This window comes from Crocodylus siamensis, chromosome 11 (assembly GCF_052110815.1).
Source record: "Crocodylus siamensis isolate JL-2025a chromosome 11, ASM5211081v1, whole genome shotgun sequence".
NCBI classification, from domain to species: domain Eukaryota; kingdom Metazoa; phylum Chordata; order Crocodylia; family Crocodylidae; genus Crocodylus; species Crocodylus siamensis.
In genome coordinates, this window is record NC_143405.1 from 24,411,185 (window position 1) to 24,432,965 (window position 21,781).

General features: G+C 54.4%; 1 protein-coding gene across 8 annotated transcripts in view; it reads right to left on the reverse strand.

The window, feature by feature from the left end:
* SEMA3B (semaphorin 3B) overlaps positions 1–20,590 on the reverse strand; it is a 40,926-nt gene extending 20,336 nt beyond the window's left edge. The window contains exons 1-6 of one of the 8 annotated variants that reach the window (XM_090021755.1): positions 20,137–20,224; positions 11,298–11,485; positions 11,010–11,073; positions 8,265–8,417; positions 3,434–3,591; positions 2,465–2,527 (exon numbers count right to left, since the gene is read on the reverse strand). In XM_090021755.1, the coding sequence (XP_089877881.1) occupies positions 2,465–2,527; positions 3,434–3,591; positions 8,265–8,364 (321 nt within the window). In that variant the 5' untranslated portion in view covers positions 8,365–8,417; positions 11,010–11,073; positions 11,298–11,485; positions 20,137–20,224. Of the gene's footprint in view, positions 1–2,464; positions 2,528–3,433; positions 3,592–8,264; positions 8,418–9,824; positions 9,846–11,009; positions 11,155–11,297; positions 11,486–20,136; positions 20,282–20,364 lie in introns of those variants that run through there. The other 7 variants (XM_090021758.1, XM_090021757.1, XM_090021753.1 and 4 more) reach the window with 7 other exon arrangements.
* Between the last annotated feature and the right edge of the window lie 1,191 nt (positions 20,591–21,781).

The window sequence follows — 21,781 nt, forward strand, 5'->3', positions numbered from 1 at the left end:
GTCTGGCCACTGGGAGTACACTTATTAAAAAATGTTGAAAACCCCTGGCTTAAGGATGATTTAGAAGCAGCTGTGCCTGCAGCGCTCTGCTAGGAACAACAGTTTGAAGCCCAAGAGCCCCCCCACATCACATTTGCTGGGAGATAATGAAAAGAGGTCTGAATCCTATGGCAGGTAGATATTGGAGATGACCATATTCCAGCACCAGAAAAATGAAGCAGAACTCCACAACTGGCTTAGTTGTGAAAGATATTTAAAGGAGCTAGGATAAGATAATGGAAGAGATACAGAAAGTGCGGGGGGGTCTGACTGTCCAGTAAGATGGTGTGATGTGTGAGTTATGCTTGCTGTCCCCAGGCTGCAGAACAGAATCAAGTGTGTTTGGTTTTTCCTATGCTTCTGGACTTTGCTGGAGCTAGGAAGGATTATTTTTCTCTCTCCTGTTGCTATAGGTGCCAGGGTTTTTTTCCCCTTCCCCAGAGGCACCGGGTGTTGCTGCAGCCAATGTTGGGGAATTTGACTGGGGTGTACCACTGCTGGTGCTGGGACTTCAACCCAGAAGTTCTGGGCTAGAGGGTCTTGCCCTTCTACTCAGGTTCTGCCCAATCACTCTGTCTGGAATCAGGAAGGGATTTTATCTCAGGGTCAAACTGGTATGTACTGTGGGGGGTTTGCCTACCTCTGTAGCAGGGGGATTGGGGTGGGTAGGGCATGGCCCTCTTTCTTGGATCTCTTGACTGAATTTTAACAACCCTTGAAGCAGCAGGACTCTGACCACCATTGTGCCCTGCTTAATCTGTGCCAGATTAGAGTGCTGTGCCTTGAAGTTGTATGGCAGGGTTGATTGTATAGTTTAGTAATAGGTTGGACAAAGAATTGTGTGGGATGGTTTGGATAGGAACTGTGTGGGATGGTTTGGATAGGAATTGTGTGGGATGGTTTGGATAGGGATGATCCTGCCTCAGGCAGGGAGTTGGACTAGGTGACCTCCAGACATCCCTTCCACCCCGACTTCTCTATCATTCTTTGATTCTGAGGGTAGTGAGCCAAGATGGTTGGGGGCTGAGGGCAGCTAGTACCACAGTGGGATGGAACAGGGCCCAGGCTGCCACCACAGCAGGGCAGAAAGGGTTAAAACTCAAAGAAAGGTCTGCTGGGCACCTCTCCCCCAAAACCAACTGTCTCCATTTCCCCCTCACTGTCTCCCCACCAGCCCTCTGGATCAGGGATATCCTAGAGACAAACTCCTCCTTTAGCCTCAGTCTTGTCCACGACTGATCTAGATGTGGCCCAGCCCTACAGCAGGAAAGGAGCAAACAGCCTCCTGGGGATCCTTATCTACAGCAGCAGCTCACTTCAGCCCCACTGCCTGCCCCCCACCTCCGACCCAGCTGCTTTTAACAGGTCAATGCCAAAGGAGCAGCTGTGATCATCCTGTCCACAGAAGGGGTCCACAGCTGAACAAAAGAGGCACTGCCCCCCATGATGCTGCATCTCTAGCTCCTGCTATCACCCTGCATTGCTGCCCAGGTCAGAACTCCCTTCTGGTCCCTGCCTTTCTCCAGAGCAGATCTCACCACATCCTGGAGCTTCCTCCCTACCGCAGCTTCACTGATCTCCCAGGAGGTCAGCAAGTGGGCTTGGACAGGCGGGGTGCCAGAGTGCCCCAACCAGTCTGGTCACTAGGAAGGGACGTGCTGATGGGAAATATCCCTGCCCTGCTTCTCCTCAGTGTGTGTGTGGAGGGGGGGTGTTCCAAAAGAAGGAAGAAGGCCCCTCCAGGAGGTGGGAGAGCACTCACTGGGCTCAACCCTGCACAGCAACCCTAAGGACAATGCCAACTGAGGGGGTGCTGGACTCCCCTGTGGAATGGACCCCAAGGGAGGGACTTTGGGGTCCACCATCAGGCATGGTTCCAGGAGACACACTCCTCACTACAGCACCACATTGTTTGACCTGGGATGTGGCAAAGCTTAGCAGGACCCAGCCCTTCTGTGTGATCCCTTCCATGGTCCAAGAGGCCCTATACCCTCCCAGGGGCACAGGACCAGCTCCATCCTATGTATCCAAGGGCAAACAGGAGGTACCACCCTCAGATCACCAAACTGGGGTCAATGGCAGAACCAAGATGCTCACTGTGGCTGTCCCTAGGGACAGAAGCTGGGAAGCTCTGCTTGAATGCCAGGCTGGCAGCATAGGCTGGCATCCAGGGCATGGTACCTGGCATTATGTCCTTCCAGCAGTTCCATCACCAGGATATGGAGCTCACACTGGCTGGGAAGGGCCTGGGGTATCCACTCTAGCTGCCAGGAAATGGCTGGAAATATTCTCCAAGGGGCTGAACTCATCCCAGAGCCTGGCACAGCCAAAACAGGGATCTGGGTCCCAGAGACCTTCTTAGTGAAGTGTGCAGTCTGCATTATCCCCCAGCCCTCCCACTGGCTTAGCCCAGCCAGGGACTTACATTGATGTCTTTGCCAGCCCAGTTGCACTCCTCCCTCCACTCCACAGGTGCTGGCCAGTATATCTGTGGAGACAGTAGGTAAGTTCAGGGGGACAACAGCCTATGGTTACATTTTTGACCTTTAAGTAAACATGGGTAGGCACTGGACATGCTTCCCAACACAGTGCTACTCAATCTCGATCCACAGCCGCTGGCCATCCTGGCCCTAGCCTCTTCCCCAGCCCAGCCAGTGTCCCTCAGTCCTGATCTACATGGGTCCCTATTGCGCTTGAGGTGGCAGACTGGGGGATTAGGCACCCTTGAACAGGGAGGGGCAGGGGAGTGGTGATTCCCTGGGAGGCGACATTCCTAGCATTCCAGCCTCCTTCTCTTCCTGCTCCTTGCCAACTCCCCCAGGAAACTGCCTTTAATGAATGTCCTGGGTGAATGGAGCTGGGGGAGAAATCAGCTGCTGCTTCCACCCAAGCCATAGTGGATGCTGCATCCCAAGCCCAGCTGGACCAGGGTAGCTCCCTTCCCCAGACCCTGGGCACGGGCACCTCATTCACAGCAGCATGGGGTGTGCCAGCACTCAGCCGAGCTGCATCCAGGCCCCTTCCCAGAGAGGCTGTGGCTGGTGGCTTTCTTTGCAGTTAGGTCTCATGCAGTGCAGCTGAGGCCTTGCACAATCCAGAGGTGTCCTGAGAGAAGCTCTGGAGCCTGCTGCCCCAGGGGCAAAGGACTTTGACCCAAGTTTGGTGGGCCTCAGGTTGGTCCTTGGTAACTGGCATCCAGATCCCCAAGTCTCCTTTCCTCACTTCAGGCAATCTCATCTGAGGAGGAACTCAGGGGCTGCAGGCTGGGATGGAGGGGGCACTGGCAGAGTTTTGGGCTGGGATGGCAGGATGCTGTGGGTCAAGGTTGGGGGTACCCCTGGTTGAGATGCTAACCTCCCGTGCTGACCCCACAAGGCAGGAGCCAGGCTGTTACCTTCTTGTCTTGCTTGCTGATATTGTCCAGACTCAGGGACGCCAGGTGGTTCTTGCCTCCTACAAAGAGGCGGCCACGTTCCTCATCCAAGAGCAGTGTGTCGTAGCAGCAGGAATGTTCCAGCTCATGGGTGCGCAGCCCGTGGCGAGCCTTTAACTCTGGAGGGAGAGACGAGAGCTGAAGTGGAAGCAGTGACTCTGTAGTAAGCTCTGCTCTGCCCCTTTATGAACTCTGTGGGGGATGCCTGGGCTCTGGCACAGGCCAGCCCCGCTAGGCCTTGACTTTCTCTGGAATCTCCCCTACCATCCCCTGCTTCCCTTCCAGAGCCAACAGTGGAGAAACCCTAGGCCCTGACTCCCAGTCTTGTGCTGTAGGCCCCTACAGGACTGCTCCCTACAGAAACAGAAGAATGTGAGTGGCTGTTGGAGCTGCTGTTCTGCCAAAGGTTTGGGGCTTGGATGGGATCAGCCACCTCCCCATATAACACGTGCTCTTCCTTCTCTTTGGATATAAAAGAGTGAAGACTCTCTGTAGGGTTCTAGTACTCACTACCTGCAAGTGCACACGCAGGGCACAGTCCCCATGATGGAGTACACTGGGCAGCCCAGCACATGCAGTCCCAGTGTTACCACTCAGACCAGTTGGCTGCCTAGGATGGCAATGCACAGGCTCGTCCAGTTGGGAATCAGGATCCTGCCCTAGCTGAGCCAATCCCAGGGAACACTTAGGGATCAGCATCCTTCCCTGGCCCTCCAAAGGGCCCCAGTCCTGGCTTACTCCAACCCAGAGGCTCCCCCTCCTTTCTCCTCCCCTCCCCCAAAGCCATCCCACCAGCTTTAGCAGGTTAGCAGCCCCTGCCACAACCCAACATTAATCTCTCAGCACAAGAGGCAGCTCGAGGGAAAAAGGGCCCTTTCTCTGCCCGAAGAGGCTAATCTGCTCACAGCAGTGGGAACAAATGGACTATTGTGAAGAGGCTAAAGAAAGCCGCTTGCAGGGAAGCAAACTGCCCGCTAATGAGCTGCTGGCTGAGGTGGTGCACCACGGCTGTGGGACAAGGCAGCCGGGCATGGCTCTGGGGCCAGAGCCAGGCCAGCTCCCTGCGCCCTCCCCACCCTACACAGGTGCCACCCTCCTGCCCCTAACATGCCTTTGCAGAACCCTGGGCACAGAGCAGCAACAAAGCAACATCAGGAAGGAGCCAGGCCAGGAGCTGAAGAGCCAGAGACATTGCAAGATCTGTGCATCTTGTGTGCACATTTGTGATCCTGGGTTACCATGTACCTGCACAGGTACTTGTGTGTCCTTACACGTATCTGTGCACATTCCATGCACCATCACCCCCTCAGGGATGCCATCAAGTGCTGAGAAAGGCAGGTCCAAGCAAGTGCAGGGAGAGGCCAGGTCTATTACCCAATGCCTTACAAGTCTGCCCTCCATCCCACAGAGTGGCCAGCAGGGTCCTCCCGCTCCCAGGAATCAACTGTCCCGCTGCAGCTGTGACACTCCAGGTGAAGCAGAGGAGGCAGGTTAAAAACGCTGTGCTTCAGAGGCCCCTTCTTCCAGTCACCAGCAGTTTGGAAAGGGGGCAGCAGGAGCATCCCCAGCCAGGCTGGCTTCCACACTCCCCACAGGGACTGGGCAAAGGCTGGTCTCTGGCATTGACCATATGGGTCAACACACCAGCTCACTATTCAGGTATGGGGGGGCCCGTCCCCATCTGCCTCTTCCTTGCTGTATGGACAGGGACCACCTAACCTATCATGGCTGGGAGAGGGGCCAGTGCCTGGTTCCCACCACATGGACCGAAGCACCATGGAGGAACCTGCAGCTATCCACATCATGGCCCAGCCCAGTACAGCCCCCATGGTTACCATATTTCACTCTCCACACACAAGCCCGTGGGCCTGGGTGGGCAGAGCCCTACAGCCACTGGATACCTGGGAGCAGGATGCTGCTGCTCAGCCTGCACTGACCTCTGCAGGGAGGGCGCAGAGCTGCTTTGGGAGAACGAAGTACAAAATTCAATGCAGCAGATGCAGGAATTGGAGTCAATGGACATGAGATGGTGCAGGGTGGGGAGTAATTCCTGCCCCGCGCCTTGCAGTGCCCTCTGCTGGGGAGCCTGGCTCTGGCACAGCAGGGAGCTCACCTTCTTGGTGCCCTTTCCCTTTTGTTCAGGCTGACCTGATGCCTGGCTGAAGAACTTGACTGAATATTTAAGGAGTGGCATCACGTGAGGTAACCAGGCAACCTGATGCTGTTTCCTAGCAACTCTACTGGAAATCAACCAAGGGGCAGGGACTCCCCCTTCCTCAATGAGTTTCAGGCTGGTCACAGGGATGGACACGTTGGTGGAAGGGGCAAACACCCAGCAGAGGCCCAGGCAGTGCTGCCCCTGCAGCTCCCCCTGGTCACTTCTGCAGGCAGGCCGGGGCAGAAAGGGTCCCCCTGACTTGGGGCTGCACTCCCACCCTTCACGCCGCACTGGGGCTAACAGGGAGCAGAACCAATCTGGGCTCCATGGGGGTGCCCCAAGACAATTGGGACACCATGGGTATGCAACAGTGCTCTTAGCAGGCCCCCTGCCTGGGGAGGGAAAGGACGTGGATGTGGACACTGCTTAGATTCAGCACAACTACATTGTCTCTTGGGGGGATGCTGCTGCCAGGGTGGGAGGTACAGCAGCTTTGAGGCCTCCTCCATCCCATTCAGGAGTCCTTCCCCCTCCTACCGGCTGCTCTAAGCTTGGTCCAGAAGCAACAGGCACAAGCCTCTGTTGCTTACCTCCCACCTCCTATTCACCGCAAGAGCACTGATGAAGATGACTCCACTCTGGACTGTCAGGGGGTTCACAGCAGCACGGTGCTGGGCAAGACTTGGCCTGTGCAGTTCTGGGCCTGAGCCCTGGCTAGAGAGTGGGAGGCTCTATGGGAAGAGCTTGCCCGGGCCGGGGCACCTGCCAGTAATTCCACAGAATCACCACTGTGAAGGCTCCTTTCTTTCTGCTTCTAAAAGGTGCTGGCTGCCGGCTCCAGACAGTGGAAGTGGTAGGGCAAGTCCCCCGCCCTCCCACCTGCCCTAAGGCTCCAGTGGCTGCAGTGGGGGGGTAGGCAGGAACAGAAAGAAAAAAGTTGCTGCTTAGCAGAGGCTGCCAGCCCCTGGCAAGGCTTGTCATCCACAATGTGGAACCATTGAGCCATTCTGATTGGAGTGGGATCGGGACTGGGGGCTTCCCCCAGGTGAGCACCACCCCCTGCCTGAATTCAGCCAACTCCCCTTCATGGATGGGGCTGGTGCAGTATGCTAAGTCTTCCCCTTTTCCTTTGAGATATTCCCTCACAGCCTTGTTGGGAGAAGGTCACACCTGGGGTGTGGGAGTCTCCCTAGTCAGAGATCAGGTCCCACCAGAGCAACAGGTTGGGGGCCTGAGCTGGCCTCAGGGAATAGCCCAGCCCCACTATCCGAGAGGAAGACTGCTGCTGCCCCAGCAACACCATCTATCCACACTGAATGGGACATTTCAGCCCCACATGCAATGGGGCACTTGATCAAGCTGCAGCCCCCTGACTCTGGAGTAGGGGCCCTCCATGCTGGGGAGCTCACGTACTTGCAGATCAAAGCTGCCAGCATTAATCTGCTGGAGGCAGAGCTGAAACCAGTGTTATTCCTCAGGGATGGTGGAGGGGGTTCCAGCATCTTATGAAGCATGCAGAGGGCCCAACAGTTCACAGCAAGGGCAAGGGACGCAGCATGACACTAAGTGACCCAGCGTGGCTGTAATAAGCTTCCCACTTCCTTGTCACACTCATACAAGCATCACAGTATGGGACAAAATCTCTGCATGCTTGCCCCCATCACTCCCAGCTGTGCTGGCTTCAGTCATGGCCATAACCCCAAGAAGGACAGCATTTCTGGCACCAGACACTGCTCATCCTGAAGTGCTGCCAACCCTTATGTGAGGGTTATACAGACCAGGAGCACGTGGATATACTGTAGCCAAGCACACAAACCAAGCTGGCATCAACAAGGGCAATTCCACTGATGTGAGATGTGCCTACTGATGTCAACCAAGGATCTGGCCTCCAGATTGCTCACAGGAATCCAGCCCTAATGCCACACCTTTGGCAACTCCCCCTTGCTATAGAAGGCTCTGGCTGGAAGTGCTGGCTGTGAATGTAAATATTCTGCAGGGCAGTACCAGTGCAATCTGTATGTAGACACACTACATAGGTGGGCACAGCCATGCCACAGGCATCCCTGACACTGGTGAGCTGGACAGCCTACCATGCCCAATGCCAGTTATCCTGACTACTGACAGAAGACTCCCAGGAAGTGTTTCATTTCCAAAAAAGATCCAACTTCTCGGCTTCCACTACTTTGTCTCAAAACTACTGACTAGAAGCTGAAACCTTGGTTGTGCACTGGACAGGATTTTGCTCTAGCTCTCACCGGTGGTGCAGTTCCACTGGCTTGCTTTGGATTTGTGAGGTCTGATCATGGTCCCTGCTGCTCTAGATTTCCAGCGTGACTGCGGATCTTGGCCAGTTTGACGGACAGCAGAAGCCATCCTGCAGGCTGTGTGCTGCCCTGCTTGTTAATTCATTACCATTTCCCAGATTGATTAACTCGCCAGGCATGTCTGACGGCGCCTGCATTCCAGGTGCTATATGGGGTCACTCCATTGCCCCTCCCAGGGATGAGGGAGGTGTGCACCAGATACATCTTGAGATCCAGCTTTGGCTGGATACCAACAGCAGGAAGGGACTTGCACCCATCTGTATTCTCCAGCTAGGACTGAGCAGTGCCCGGGACAGGACATGCCACTTACCTGAGAAGGAGAGCTTGAGCCTTGGGTTGGTACTGGCCGCCTTGCTCCAAGTGCTCCCAGCCAGGCTGCAGAGCAACAACAGCAAGTGTGTGTGGCTCATGATTGCTTTCGAGCTCCTCTGAGCTAAGGCACTGGACTCTGAGCCTAAGACAGCTAGAAAGGGAGAAAAGAGAGAGGGAGACAGAGAGATCAGATTACAGCCCCCCCTTCCCAAGGCGCTGGGGGAGGGAGGGTGGATGCAGGATCCGCCTCAGAGAAGGGATGACCTGTAGATTTTTCCGACTGCTTACAGTAGGGCAGGTGGTGGGAAGGGGGAGGCACCCACCAGAGTCAGCAACTCCATTGACCGCTGAGCCCTTCTATCCTGCAGTGCCAGCAGGTCCCCTGTGAATGAGGAAGTACCGCCTCCCTAATTTATCTCAAGCTGCCACTTGCTGTCATACAGCAGGGCACAGCGCCTATCTGGTCACACCTGACAGGTAAACTGTGGCACTCTGCAGCATGATGCCACTCAGCCTGGCACTGGAGCCTGCCCCAAACACATTCACTGCAAAGCTAAGATGCTCTGAGCCCCTGCCTTTGACCTCTGATGTGAATGGCTAAGTCTGGACAAAGCTCCTTTGGGTTTGGAGCACCTGGTGTGTAACCCAGCTGGCAGGGCTGGGCATGCTTAGGAAGGACAGCTCTGCTGTACAAGAGCAGGTGGCACAGTGGTGGTCTGAGCACTTGGACTCAGGACCCCCGGGTTCTATTCTCAGCTCTGCTACAGGCGAGCTGGGTGGCCTTGGGCAAGTCCCCCCAGCTCCCACTCTTTCTCCACAGACATAACAGCACGCAGCTGTTTACATGGGGCCCAATCTTCTGTTTGGGACTTGGGTTCACATGTAAGCTTTGTTTACAAATTTCAGTGTCACTTTCCAAGTTCTGAGGTACAAGAAAATACCACTATATCCAGGGTCTTGGGGCACCCTCTGCTGGTTCCCCCACAGCTGATAATCAGACAGCCCTTCCTCACAGCGACCATGCATAAGCCAGCTAACAAAAGCGGCCGCATTCCAAGCGGAGGGGACAGACAAAGACAAAGACAAAGACAAAGTGGGGAAAGGAATGCTGCCTTCAGCCTCCCAGGGAAGGAGCGCAGCCCAAGGCCGTGGAGAATGCTGGGCGGCCAAGCCCCCAGGCAGCACCCCAGAGAGGACTGCAGCTGGACTGGAAAAATGACACTCCTTGGAGGACAGGAGGAAGGTGTGAATCAGGGGAGAAAGACACCTCCTTCCCTCTCCATCCTGATGCCACTCCATTCCCTCCCCACTAAAAGAGAAACTCCACCAGCTGCTTGCAATCTAGGGCTCATGATACACTGGGGTGCAGTTTCAATGCCATCCAAGGGAGGGCAGCACACAGGCTTTCACCATTCCAGTATCTGAGGCCAGAGTTGCAGGCTGTTCCCTGTTTAAAGTTAAACCTGTAGTCTTTTATATCGCACCCCTGGCTTGCAGATAGATCTCTTTCCCCACAAAACAGAGCAATTCCCACAAGCTCATGCATGCCACAACTCACCCCAGGGTGGAAGGGTGTAGGGAAGGGACGCAGGGAACCAGATGTGCTTTAAGGCTTGATTCTTCCAGAACCACTGGGTGGGACTCAGGATTCGCTCCCCTGCGTGACGCTTACGCTGCCTCCCAAGTTCATATCTGCTGGGCTGCCTTGGCCCTGCTGCAGAACTGACCCTTTTAAGGCGAGGGTGAGCAGCGGCTGAGCACGAAGAGCTGATATGCCTGTATGCAGCAGGGCTTAACACAATAATATGAGTGGCTGCCAGCTGTGCTCAGCCACAGCCTCACAGCTGAACTAAGGGGGAGGGAGAAGGACCAAAAGAGTCCACTTCTGTCTGGCGGCACATAAAGACAGGGACACAATGCTTGTGACAGAGAGGGCCATGAACTGACGGTGGCACACAAGTGGTAAAGAGCTGCGTGGTCTCCTCTCTCTTAGAGGGGATGTTCTCAAGGGGGCACAAAGGGTAGTGAAGGGATTTGGGTAGGGCAGAGGGAACAAGGCATGGGCCTGACCCATGTTAATCACCAAGTCAGTCAGCCACAGAACACCTCTGATGTCAGTGGAGCTTGAACACCACCCCCCACACTTGACACCTTCCACAGACGGCTTTAGGCCAGCAGTTCTCAACCTTTTTAAAACTTGAAGCACCCCTTGATAGACTCAAGACACCACTCAGAAAAGGTCAACTAAGTTTTCACTCAGGTTTTGAGTGCAGAAAGATAAAATAGCATGTTTCTGTTGCAAAGGACTCAGAAAGACCACAGCAGCTCAGTATGTTTTTTAACATTGTGGATTCCTATTTGAAATCTCTGGGTTTATACTGTGAATTAGGTTTGCACACCTAACAGTGCTAACAACACATGGCACCCAGGGTGCTTTAGGCACTCCACATTTCTCAACCCTACAAAGCCCTATTCCACCCTATATAGCCATGCTGCAGTAAGGTAGTACAATAACATGGGGAGGGTGAATCAGGGCTGTCTTGTCACCTTGATTGATTAACACCGCATCTGGGCAGCAGTGCTAGTGCTAAGCCTGGGGAATGCCAGCATTTCTGAAGCCTCTTGGAGAGCATCAAGACATGCAGCTGTAAATAAAATGTACGAGTCTGCTCCTCTCCAGCTTGAGAGCAGCTTCTCCTTACAAGAAGTGAGCAGCCAGGCATCACTGTTACAAAGCACTTACCACAGTCAATATTTGTTTTACAGTGGCATCAAAGCCCCTTTGTGGTTCCAGTCTAAGACAGTGCCTGGGAAGAAGAAAGTGCTTTGACTAGGGATATCCAGCATGTCAATGGCAGAGGCAGGGACACAACCAGGCCTCCTAACTCCCTGACTGATGCTCTGTCCACCAAACACCTCCCATGACTACATCTGCCTGGAGGCCTCCTGCAGTTGCAACACATCTGAGAAGCCAGCAAACAGCTTCCCTCCATCCATATGCAATCAGGCCCTCCCATGCCAAGACTCAGACCTCCAGCAAAGGAAGCCCTCCAAGCCCATTAGCACAGAGAGCCGAGTCAGTGTCCTTTTCCCCAGAATCCCATGCAGTTGTAGTGTCTGCCCAGATCTCCTATGGCTCCATGGAGGTGCAGAGGCTCCCAGCTGGGCAGCTTCCTCCAGGCTGCTCAGGGCTACTTGATTTCAAGGGCTGTTTCTCACCTAGATGGGAGAAAGGGAAATTCCTGAATACAAGAACTTCATTAAGGCAGAGGCAAGTGTGGAGTCCAGTTAATATTCCCCCTCACCTCCTCAGCCTGTACCAGCAAAGCTCTACACCTTGAAACCCCTGTAACCAGCATGAAGCTGTTTGAGTACAAACAACACAGGTGTAGCACCACCCCTGACCAGGCCAGCTCTGGGTACCTCAGTGTCTCTTTGTCCAGGACAGTTCACCCAGCCTGGCTCAGCTACCGTGACTCTGCCCTCAGACTAAATAATCAACACAGAAAAAAAAAGTTCACTGCTTCCAGGAACCCAAAACGAACACACAGGACTTCCCACCCTGTGCCTCAGAACTGGAGCTGGCCTCTCCTTCCCAAAAGTCCATCATCTTCTCTCAGCCCAGGACCTGCTCTCTATAAGAAGCCACACAGCTCCTAAAGCATCTCTCCACCTAGGAAGGCTGGATTTAGCCATGTGACCTGACTAGCAGGTGTCTGCTCATTGCCCCCAGCTGGAGAAGTGAGCTAACTTTGTCACAGATAGGACCAAACCCATTATCCCTTAAAGGGTCAGTCCTTATGGTGAAAAGAGACCCAGGATGAGTTCTGTCTGCCTCCATCAACAAGTTGTACCCCAGCACATAGATATACTGGGCAAATTGTTCAGGTTGAAACTTTTCTTTCTAGAAAAAAAGCAAATCCAGCACCAGACATTTGAATCCTGGTCACTTTTGCCAAACTGGCCATTCCAAAAAAAGGAAGCAAGATTCAAAGGAACAGAAACCTATGGATTTTCCAATTCAAATGGACTTTCTTTCAGTTTCCTGTGAACATATTCTGAGAAATATTTAGCAATGTCAAAAATATCCCTGCTTGAAATCAAAGTGAAATGTTGTGTCTTGGGTCAAACAAAATGTTTCACTTGATATAAAACTTTTCAGCTTTTCAATCTGCCGAAAAATTTCATTTGGCTTCATCCAGAACAAATGGGTTTGTTTTTTGTTTTGAATAATTGAAAAATTATCCCCTTCTCTCCTAGCTCTAACATGCATGATGCTTGCTAGCTCCCTCTAGCAAAAAAAGGCAGTAGCTTTGATGTCTACATAGGTTTCATATACATTCATTGTATCAACAGTCTGTGTTGCTAAGTCCAGAACACAAATGGTTCTGACCCCTATCAGTCCCATGGTTAAGGGCCTATTGATGGTCACCACTTAGGCAAGTATCTGATAGCCTGGTGACCTCTAATGGATCTGTACCACTTACTGCAAAAAGGAGTCCAGGCTGAGCTTCAGGACCACTGACCAGGCCCTGTACTGAGCTGCATGACTTCCCTATGAGGGACTGTCATCCTCAATTTATGATTGGGGAAACTGAGGCACAGAGCACTGAACAATATGCCAAAGGGGACACTGGGAGTCTGCAATGGAGCTGTGAACTGAACTATCATTTCTTCTGTCGCAAGCTACTGTCCCATCTGCTAGTACAGGCTTTGTCTTGTACAGAGCCTGGTAGAAGCAACAACAGCTTGGCTGTGGGCCCCTTAAAGGAGACAGCATTTCTCCAGTTGTCCTAGGAGCAGACTGGGGTTCAGACACTCCCCTCCACAGGGTGGGACTGGCGCTACCTGGAGCAGCACATGCCTCCTGGTGTGCCAGTACACCTGTGGTAGCTGGGGCATTTGAAGTACTAGCAAGTTTCTGTCCATTCCTTCCTCCTCTCCACTCATGCGCACAGGGAATGTAGCTGCCCCTCAAAGGCTGTCCTGCTGTCTGTTCTGCTGCCCATGGTGATGATGACAGACCTGACTTATGCTCCTTTACTCCTGTGCAGGATGGACTGGTCAGTTTGCAGATGGCAGCTCCTAGCTCTCCTCTGCACTAGGCTGAGGTCCCATGCCAGCAGCCTGGCAGGACACGGGCACAACAGCCACAGGACAGCTCTGCAGCAAGACATGTGGGGTTACATCCTACATGCTCTTGCACAAATAGAGGCCACCAACACTGGCCTAGGAAGCCCCACTGCCAAACTCCAGTGCTTTGGGTCTCCAGCCCCAGCCTGCCAGTGCCACCCACCACCACTGACTGTGCATTTTAAGTCCCCCCTCCTACCCCTCACACAACCTTGGTGCCCAGTCCATGGATTATTAATCTGCAGCTGGGAAGTCCAGGCTTTTTAGCTCATGCTCTAAGCAATTATGATCCACAGCATACAAGGATGGTTACTAGCATGCCTAGTCTCCAGGCTCCCTAGACCAAATGACTGTGTACCTATTTACTGATGGGTCAGCTAGGCTCGGGTCTGGCATAACTCTAGAGAAGGGCTCCAACTCAGGCTCTGGAGCTGTGGGAAGATATCTTCACTTCTCTACCACCAATTTCTGGGGGAGGTAGAAGGGAAGGAAAGGAGAGAGCACAAAACAACTCCTGACATAAGCAAGTATCTGCTCAAGGAATCTGCTCATTCCAGGAAAACCAGCTTTCTCCAGGGAGTCCCCACACCACAGATGATGCAGCACAGGGAGGAGCTGCATTTGCTGGAGGGAAAGGACTAGTGTCTCTGTCACTGTCAGTCAGATGCACTGTGACCCAGGCAGTGAGGTGCAGTGAGATCCAGGCCACTGGCTATCCAGGCCCTGCTCTATTCCTAGCCTCTCACTGCATTTCCCTGTATAAGTAACTTCCTTTCTCTGTGCCTCAGTTTCCTCCATGGGGGATATGCCCCTCCCTACGGATGAGAGGGGCTGTGGGATCTTAGCATGAGTAACTGGTGCCTCCTGAATCTGGGGGGGCACCTGCAGAAGCCACCGATGGTGGTGGCCCTGTCAGGGGGGGCACCAGCTCTACTGACAACATCAGTGTCGGCCGTTGCGGGGAGTGCCGGCCCTGTCATGGGAGGCACATGTACCCCTGTGCACCCCCTACCAGTCGCCTATGGATCTTAGGGTGTAAACATGCTTAGAATGATTATGGGATTGGTGCTCCCAGGACAATATGTTCCTGCCTGCTCTTGCAATCAGTCTGTCTGTTTCCATCTGCTGTCTTTTGTTTTAATCTTAACTGGTGAGCTGGTTGGAGCAGGGACTGGCCTTTTATTTCATGTTTGCACAGCACCTAACACAATGGGACTCTGGCCTGTGACTGGGGCTCTGAGGCACTGCTGAAACACAACTCATCCTGTGTGGATGCTCTTCAGCAAAGCCTGCTCTCCACTTGTCATGTCACTCTGGTTCAATATGGTCCCGCAGCCTCGATCATCTAGAGGATGCAATTTAAAAACAGATGGACTTCCTTCAGCTTCCCCCTCATACATGCAAACTAAGGTCAGGGTAACATCAGTGCGTGCAAAGGAGAGCTGAATTTGGCCCATGCATGAGGTTAGGGTTGCCAGGCCTCTCCCTCCCCAACCAGAGTTGATGCAAACCATTCCCTTTTGCAATATCACTTTGAGTCCCATAGCCCCAGCTGGGGGTTTCCCCACCTTGCTTTGCAGCAGGGGCATGGAGGACAGTGAATGGCATCAGAGCCTGTCTTGTGCAACTGCTTCCTTGAACCATCCGTGAGTAAGTGATGTCGGTTTCCCAAAGCCATTATGGAGCCATCAGGAAAGCCCCTTGCAACACAGGAGATTTTCTGGCAAGTGCTCTGGGGGCTACGTGTCACCTGCAGGAATCTGCACTAGCTTTGGGTATGAGAGAGAGAGCTGCCAGCCCCAGAAGTGAAAGGACTGGTTCTGGATTCCTCCACTGCCTGCAATAGCTCTGGGGACAATCTCCAGGAAGGGAGAAGATACACCTTGCTGCTGAGCACTGTAGGAAGCCCTTAGCTAGCCAGAAACCCCCAGCCTAGATCCCTGTGCCCCTGGGGGGCATTCCTCTCCCCCCCTTGCAGCACCAGGGCCCTGGCCACACCTGATATATGGGTACCCCCTCTAACCAGCCATCCTGCACCGGGCTCTGTAGAAGGCAGCTGTGCTTCTGTAGGGAGGGGCTCTTTTGTAGGGTGCAATTTACTGGCTGGGGAGGCTTGGCAGGTCCCCAGTTGATATGCACTTGCCAGAGGGAAAGCAGGAGAGTCAGGAGCCAGGACTCCTGGGTTCTGTTCCCAACTTCTGCTAGGGGACTATAGTCTAGCAGGCAGAGCAGTAGACTAGGAGTCTGGCCTCCTGGATTTTGATATCTTAGCCCCTGGACTGGTGCCAGAGAGGGCAGAACCCACTAACACAGCACTCCCTTTTGGTGGTGTATGGTGACTGCAAACTGAACTACAATCAGCAACACAAGATCCTATGATCTCAGCTTGGGGAGGGGGGGTCTTTTTCAGCTCTCCCCCTGCAGAGCAAAAACTCCCATTTGCAGCACATCCATGCACAGTGTGTACCCAGCACAGAGGATTATGCATCACAGTATTGGAGCTTTGGAGCCTGATGAGAGAAATAGTCTGGTCTTTGCTGAGGAAGGAAACCTATAATCTGTGCCTGTCTTAAAGACAGCAATGACTCACTGGGACACAGGTGCCCATTACAGTCCACGTGGAAATCTATTCCCATGGCACCCACCTTCAGAGTGCCGGACAAAATGGAACCAGCTCCTAGCTTGGAGCTGTGGCTATTCCAGCCACAAGGGAGGCCAAGACTCGCTAAGTGAACACTTGGACTCGCCTTCAAATTCTGCCATGGCTTCTCCCAGATCTTACACAGCGGCTTGCAAGTTACCAAAGACCCAAGAGAGTCCCCATCCTCAAGCCAGCTCTGACACCCATTTTCTGATACCGTTTCCTGTAGGCAAGGGAGAGGGAGTTTTCTACTCCCAATCAGGCCAGATGCTTGGAGCAGCCTAGATCAGACCCACAGCACCAACCACTTTTATACCAGAGCTGGGAGTTAATCCTTGATCCCAAGAAGGGTCCATCAGCCAATCAGAGCAGTCCCTCAGCTTATGCCTCCAAGTCATGGTTTGCCTTACAGCTGAATCCCAAACTACTTGTCTTCTAGCTGACAAGTCTTTGAGGCAATGCAGGTGAGCTGTGCTCGCTTATATAGCTGTCTGGTTCATTATGGCTTTTTCTGGCTGTGCTATCAAAATGTGCATTTTTAATAATGCTATGCTGTCAGGAGTGGAATGGGGGGATGGATGTCTCCTCTCCTAGTCTCCATCCAGTGTCTGGGGCTCACAAGGCTGGTCTACTCCTTCATGCCATACCCAGGGCACTCCCTGCCTACCCAATCCTGTTCCACGTGTGTAGGCTCACAGAAATGAGGCCTCAGAACAGCCCTGAGCCCACCCCAATAACCAGGCCTGAAGCAAAATGGGAGAGGCCATGCTTGGAGCCACTCCAAGGCAGTCTCCTTTCCAAGAGCTGGCACCTCAAGGGCTCCTGGGTGCGCATGGAGGTAGTGTGGCCAAGCTGATGGGTTCCCTGCTTCTAGCCAGGTGCAACAAAGCCTGGCGGTAGGCCCCTAAACAAAGAGAGCAGCCATGGATCAGGTTGCTGGGAGAGGATTTAGGTGAGCACAGCAGAGATCAGCCTTATTGAACAGCTTCACTCACCATCTGCAACATGTTACAACAACACTGTAATGACATTCCCAGACTAGGACAAGCTGCAGAGGCAGTATGGGGGAGGGATGAGGCAGGGGTGGAGAGAAGAGGGAGTGAAGACAGAAACACCATGAAGAAGCAGACTGGGTCTGGGTCGGGGTCTGGGTCTGCTGTGGCAGCATGGGGAAGTCATAGCCCACCCACCCATCTCCCAGCTATGCTATGGTATCCTAGAGCCTGGGACTCCTGTGTGTGCATGCGACAAAGGGCCAGGAGCTCTGTGGGTATAAATCAGCTTGGCTTTCTCAATATCATGGCAATGCTGATTTGTATCAGCCAAGGATCTGGCCTATAAAACCACATTTAACCCACGGAATCAGGACACGGTCATGAGAAATCTCAGTGCCCCAGTGAAGACTACTCCCCCTGGCCACATGTTTTCAGAGGCCAGCACCCCATGCACAGATACCAGCTGACACACCTCCCATGTTTCTCTGCACAGGTGGTGTTCAACTCCCTTGCCTTGGGTAGGCTCCAGAGCTCCAGGAATGGAAAGCCCAGGACAGGTCATCCCAGCAACCCTGTCCTGTGCCCACTGCATCCTTCTGCCACAAGGCTACGAGCTTCTCAGCACATCATCACAGGGGCAGAGGCACTGTGCAGCGAAGCATGGGAGATGTGTCAGGTGGTATCCATGCATAGGCATAGGGTGCTGCCTGTTGGTGTGACCAGCAGTACGTCTAGCATACATGTGTTCTGCCCCTGAAGGACGCTCACGGCTCCTTCTCTGATAAACCCTGAAGCAAGCTAGGAGTGCATTGGTGAACCTCCTCTTGACCAACCACCCCAAATGAAACCCAAGGGCCCTTCAGTGAGTGTCCCAGCTAAAATACATGACAGCTTTGCCTCCCTCAGTATGTTTCATTCGGAAAAGTTTTTCAACAAACAAATAAATAAAATTCCTCCCTCTCGCATAGTGGTTCTCCCTAGAGACAGATACATTTTGACCATGGGTGATTTATGGAAACCCTGATTAGACAAATAGACAGACAGACAGACAGAATGAAAGAAACACATTGTATGCATTCAGTACCAAAGGTTGTAGGGAAATGCAAGCTCCTATTATTGACTGATTATAACAGCTAGCTTTATCATCAGGCAGAGAATGCCCATTCATGGGGTGGGCAGACATTGACACTGACATTGGTTTGTGCACTGATATTAACTACAACAGACCAGGACCAGACGGAGGTGCCACTCAGATACTGGCAGCTGGAACTGCACCTCACTAAGTTTGCCTTTAGCAAATTATTAACTTTGAATGGATGCAGGCAGAGGACACCTAAGCTGATGTAATTTACCAGTCATGAAGTTTAACTGGTATAGCTTTACACTCCTGAATCTTGTAGAATAGGTTTCTACTGGATTGAGCGATGTGATCCCAGCACAGTGATTAACAGAAAAGTAGGGCTGGAAGGGACCTCTGGAGGTCATCAAACCAACCCCCTGCCTGAGGCAGGAGCATCCCCATCCCATACAAATCCACTGTCTAATGCAGGGCTGCTCAACCTCCTGCTGATGGGCCAAATGCAGCCTTAGGAGCCATTGCACTCTCTCCCCGCTGCCAAATCCTCAAACCCCATTCCCTGTGCCATTGGATGGAGGCAAACTATTCCCTCTTCCCTCACAGGGCCAGGCCACATCTCTGCTTCTGGTCCCCTCTTCTGAATCAAAGCCAAGCCATACCCGCTTCCCTCTGCATGGGGCTGGGTCAAGCTCCTATCCCCTGCCAGGCTGCATTGGAGCCAGCCTCCCCCCTGCACTCCATGTGGCCAGACAGTGCGTGCCCGGGTGCTGGATTGAGAGCACTGGCTGGATCCAGCCTGTGAGTAGACCGGGCACTGTCAATCTGGCCCAGCCGGCAAAAAGGTTGGGTATGACTGGTCTAACCTATGATGAAAACTATCAAAATTGCTGCATAACTACTAGGAACAACACCCTAACCTTCCACATGTAAAGCAGGGGCACAGTGGTGGTCAGTGTTATTAAAATGCATTCAAGAGGGCCATGCCCCATGCTACAGAGAAGGCACTGCCCATCCACTACTAGATTACCCCTGCGTAAACAGTCTGTCTGTACATGTTCTCCAGCACCCATAGCCACGCAGAGCACGTATCTAGCCAGCTTTGGATGTTAGTTCTCTCAGATTTACAAAGGAATAAGTTATCTCATGCTCCTGGCCGTAACGCTTGAAGCTCCTAGGTTTCTGAGAGGGCAGTGGGAGGCCCCAGCACGATCCTACAACAGTCCATGGCCCTGTAGCTGCTCCAGGACAGCCTCCTGCTGCTGTTGTCACCTCCAGCCCTGCCTGGAAGACACATGCTGTCCCCTTAAAAGCTAACTCCAAAGCAGCAGCGCTGCCAAGGATGGTGAGCAATGCCAGAGGAACGGCAACACACTTTAAAGGCTGTAAAAGTTTATTACGTGGATCGGGTGACAGGCAAAACAGAAGTCAGCTGGTAAGGCAATAACCCTGCCCACTCACCCTCCGTCCCCCCAAAGAGGGAGAAGGAGCCTGAAGGAACACAGGCAGCGGGGGCAGCATTGCCCTGTGGCGGCCCCACAAGTTTCCACGCGAGTCCTCGTGCGTTACAGGCGCCCCGCACTTCACCACGGGCCTGGCCCTGAGCTGCCTGGCCAGGGAAGGGGGATCGTGCAGCAAGGGGCAGAGGGATGGCGCTGGCTCTGTGCCCGCCCAGGGCTGGAGGCTGTGAGCTGCGAGCACCCACGTGGCGCCTGCCCGCATGCCCCCGGCTCTGCCCAGCAGCCCGCTGTCATGGTCCCCAGCCCACCGCTCAGGACCAGCGCAAAGGCCGAGCCCCGGCCCCGCCCGCGGCGCTGGGCCCGCGCCGGCGAGAAGGGTGCCGGGGCCCCGGGGCATGCAAGGTGCCGCGGGAGCAACTCGGCCCGGCCCCGGGCCCGGCCCCGGGCAGCCCGGCGGCCCCGCCGTGCCCCGCCGTGCCCCCGCGCAGGGAAGGGGAGGGAGGCGGCAGGCAGCCGCGGCGGCAGAGCCGGGAGCCGCCCGCGGCCCCGCCGAAGCGGGCACCCACCTGCGCGTCCCGCGGCGCCGCGTCCTCCCCGCACCCCGGCGCGGGCGGCTGCTGTCGCCGGCCCCGCAGAGCGCGGCAGGGCTGCGGCCCGCCCCGCCCCGCCCCGCCCCGGGGACAGGCAGGCGGCCGCCGGGAGGGGAGGGGAGGGGGGCGCCGGGCCACCGCTCCCCCCGGGCCGCCGCATCCCGCCCGCCCGCGGCGGCCCCGCGCGTGGACGCGGGCACGCACCTGGCCTCGTCTGCGCGCCCCGCACGCGGCCCGAGCCCGCTGCGTGCGGGGAGCGCCCCGCGGAGCCGCGCCCGGCCGGCACAGCTCACCGGCCCGGCTTGGGTTCCCCGCATTGTCCCGGCGGGCTGGGAAGAAGAAGGGCTGGGAGCAGGCGCTGGGGCGCTGTTGACCTTGCATGTAGCAACCAGGGCTCAGGCTTTGGCTCTGGGAGCCTCCATAGCTGCTACAGCCGGCTGTTTCTTAGAGACATTAGGTGGGCCTCCCACTTCCCTGGGGCCACCCTCCCCTCCCCTCCCCTCCGCCAGCAGAGCAGGTTGTCTATAGCTCCTTCTCAGGGTCTGCCCTTGGCACAGCCACAGCCCCCCACATAGTGCTTCCCCAGCAGGCCCTCACCATGTGGGGCCAAGTCTCAGATGCCCCCTTCACCCCATTAGGATGGAGGCAGCGGATACCAAACTCCGAATATGGATGACAGATCCAAAAATGGGAAAAGAGGGTTAGTGCAAAAGGAATAAAGTCCACAGATGAAGGGAAGGTGAGTTCACCGTGTCCTGGAGATGAATGGACACCTACCCAAAGCCAAGGCTCCTGACTACACATCCCCCAAGCCTCTTCCATCTCCTGCCTCCCACAACACCAGTCTAATGCCCTGTTGAGCCACCTCCTGTCATGCTTCTGCAGCTGACATCCAGTGCCCAGCTCACAAGCCACAACCCTCCTTCAGACACTCCCATTCCTGCAGTCTTTGGGAGGTTGGGGTGAGGAAAAAAACAAGGGAGGCCCAAGTGGGTGGGAAAGCCTGAGCGGTTTGATCTCACCATGGCCCTTCTCTCCAGTGAAAGTCCAGAGAGATGGAGTTCTTGAATGGAGTATCCGGAGTAGCGGTGATGTATGTGGAGACCCCCAATCATGGCTTGCCCTCCAGTCCTTGCCTGCCCCCTGTTCAGGATGCATGTGTGTCTGTGGGGGGGCTGAAATGGCTTTGGCAGAACCAAGGATGCTGGCGGCGTGATGGAATGATCCAAGCGCAGCGACCCCAAACGCCTCTTCACTTCCTGCACACATCTTGGCTACATCCCATCTCACTCGCTTCCCTTCTTTTAGTGTGAATGGACAGAGAGTAGCTGTACTGACAGTCTCAGAAATAAGAAAGAACCTCCAGCCATAGCAGAAATACAATATGACTTTTCCCACCAAGCACACATCTTCAGTGCTCATCTAAGGAGCCTCAGCCCCAGGGTCTCTCAGACAGCATCTTGTCCAGTTTGGGTACCAATGCCTGGCCTGCAAGCTGGCTGGCCACTTCCTTCCCACCTGGAGTAAACACAGGCCTGAACCACCTCCACATGGTCCAAACACTGTCGCTGGATTCTCATAGACTCTGGGCTCTATGATGGGGTGGACCCAAAGGCTGCAT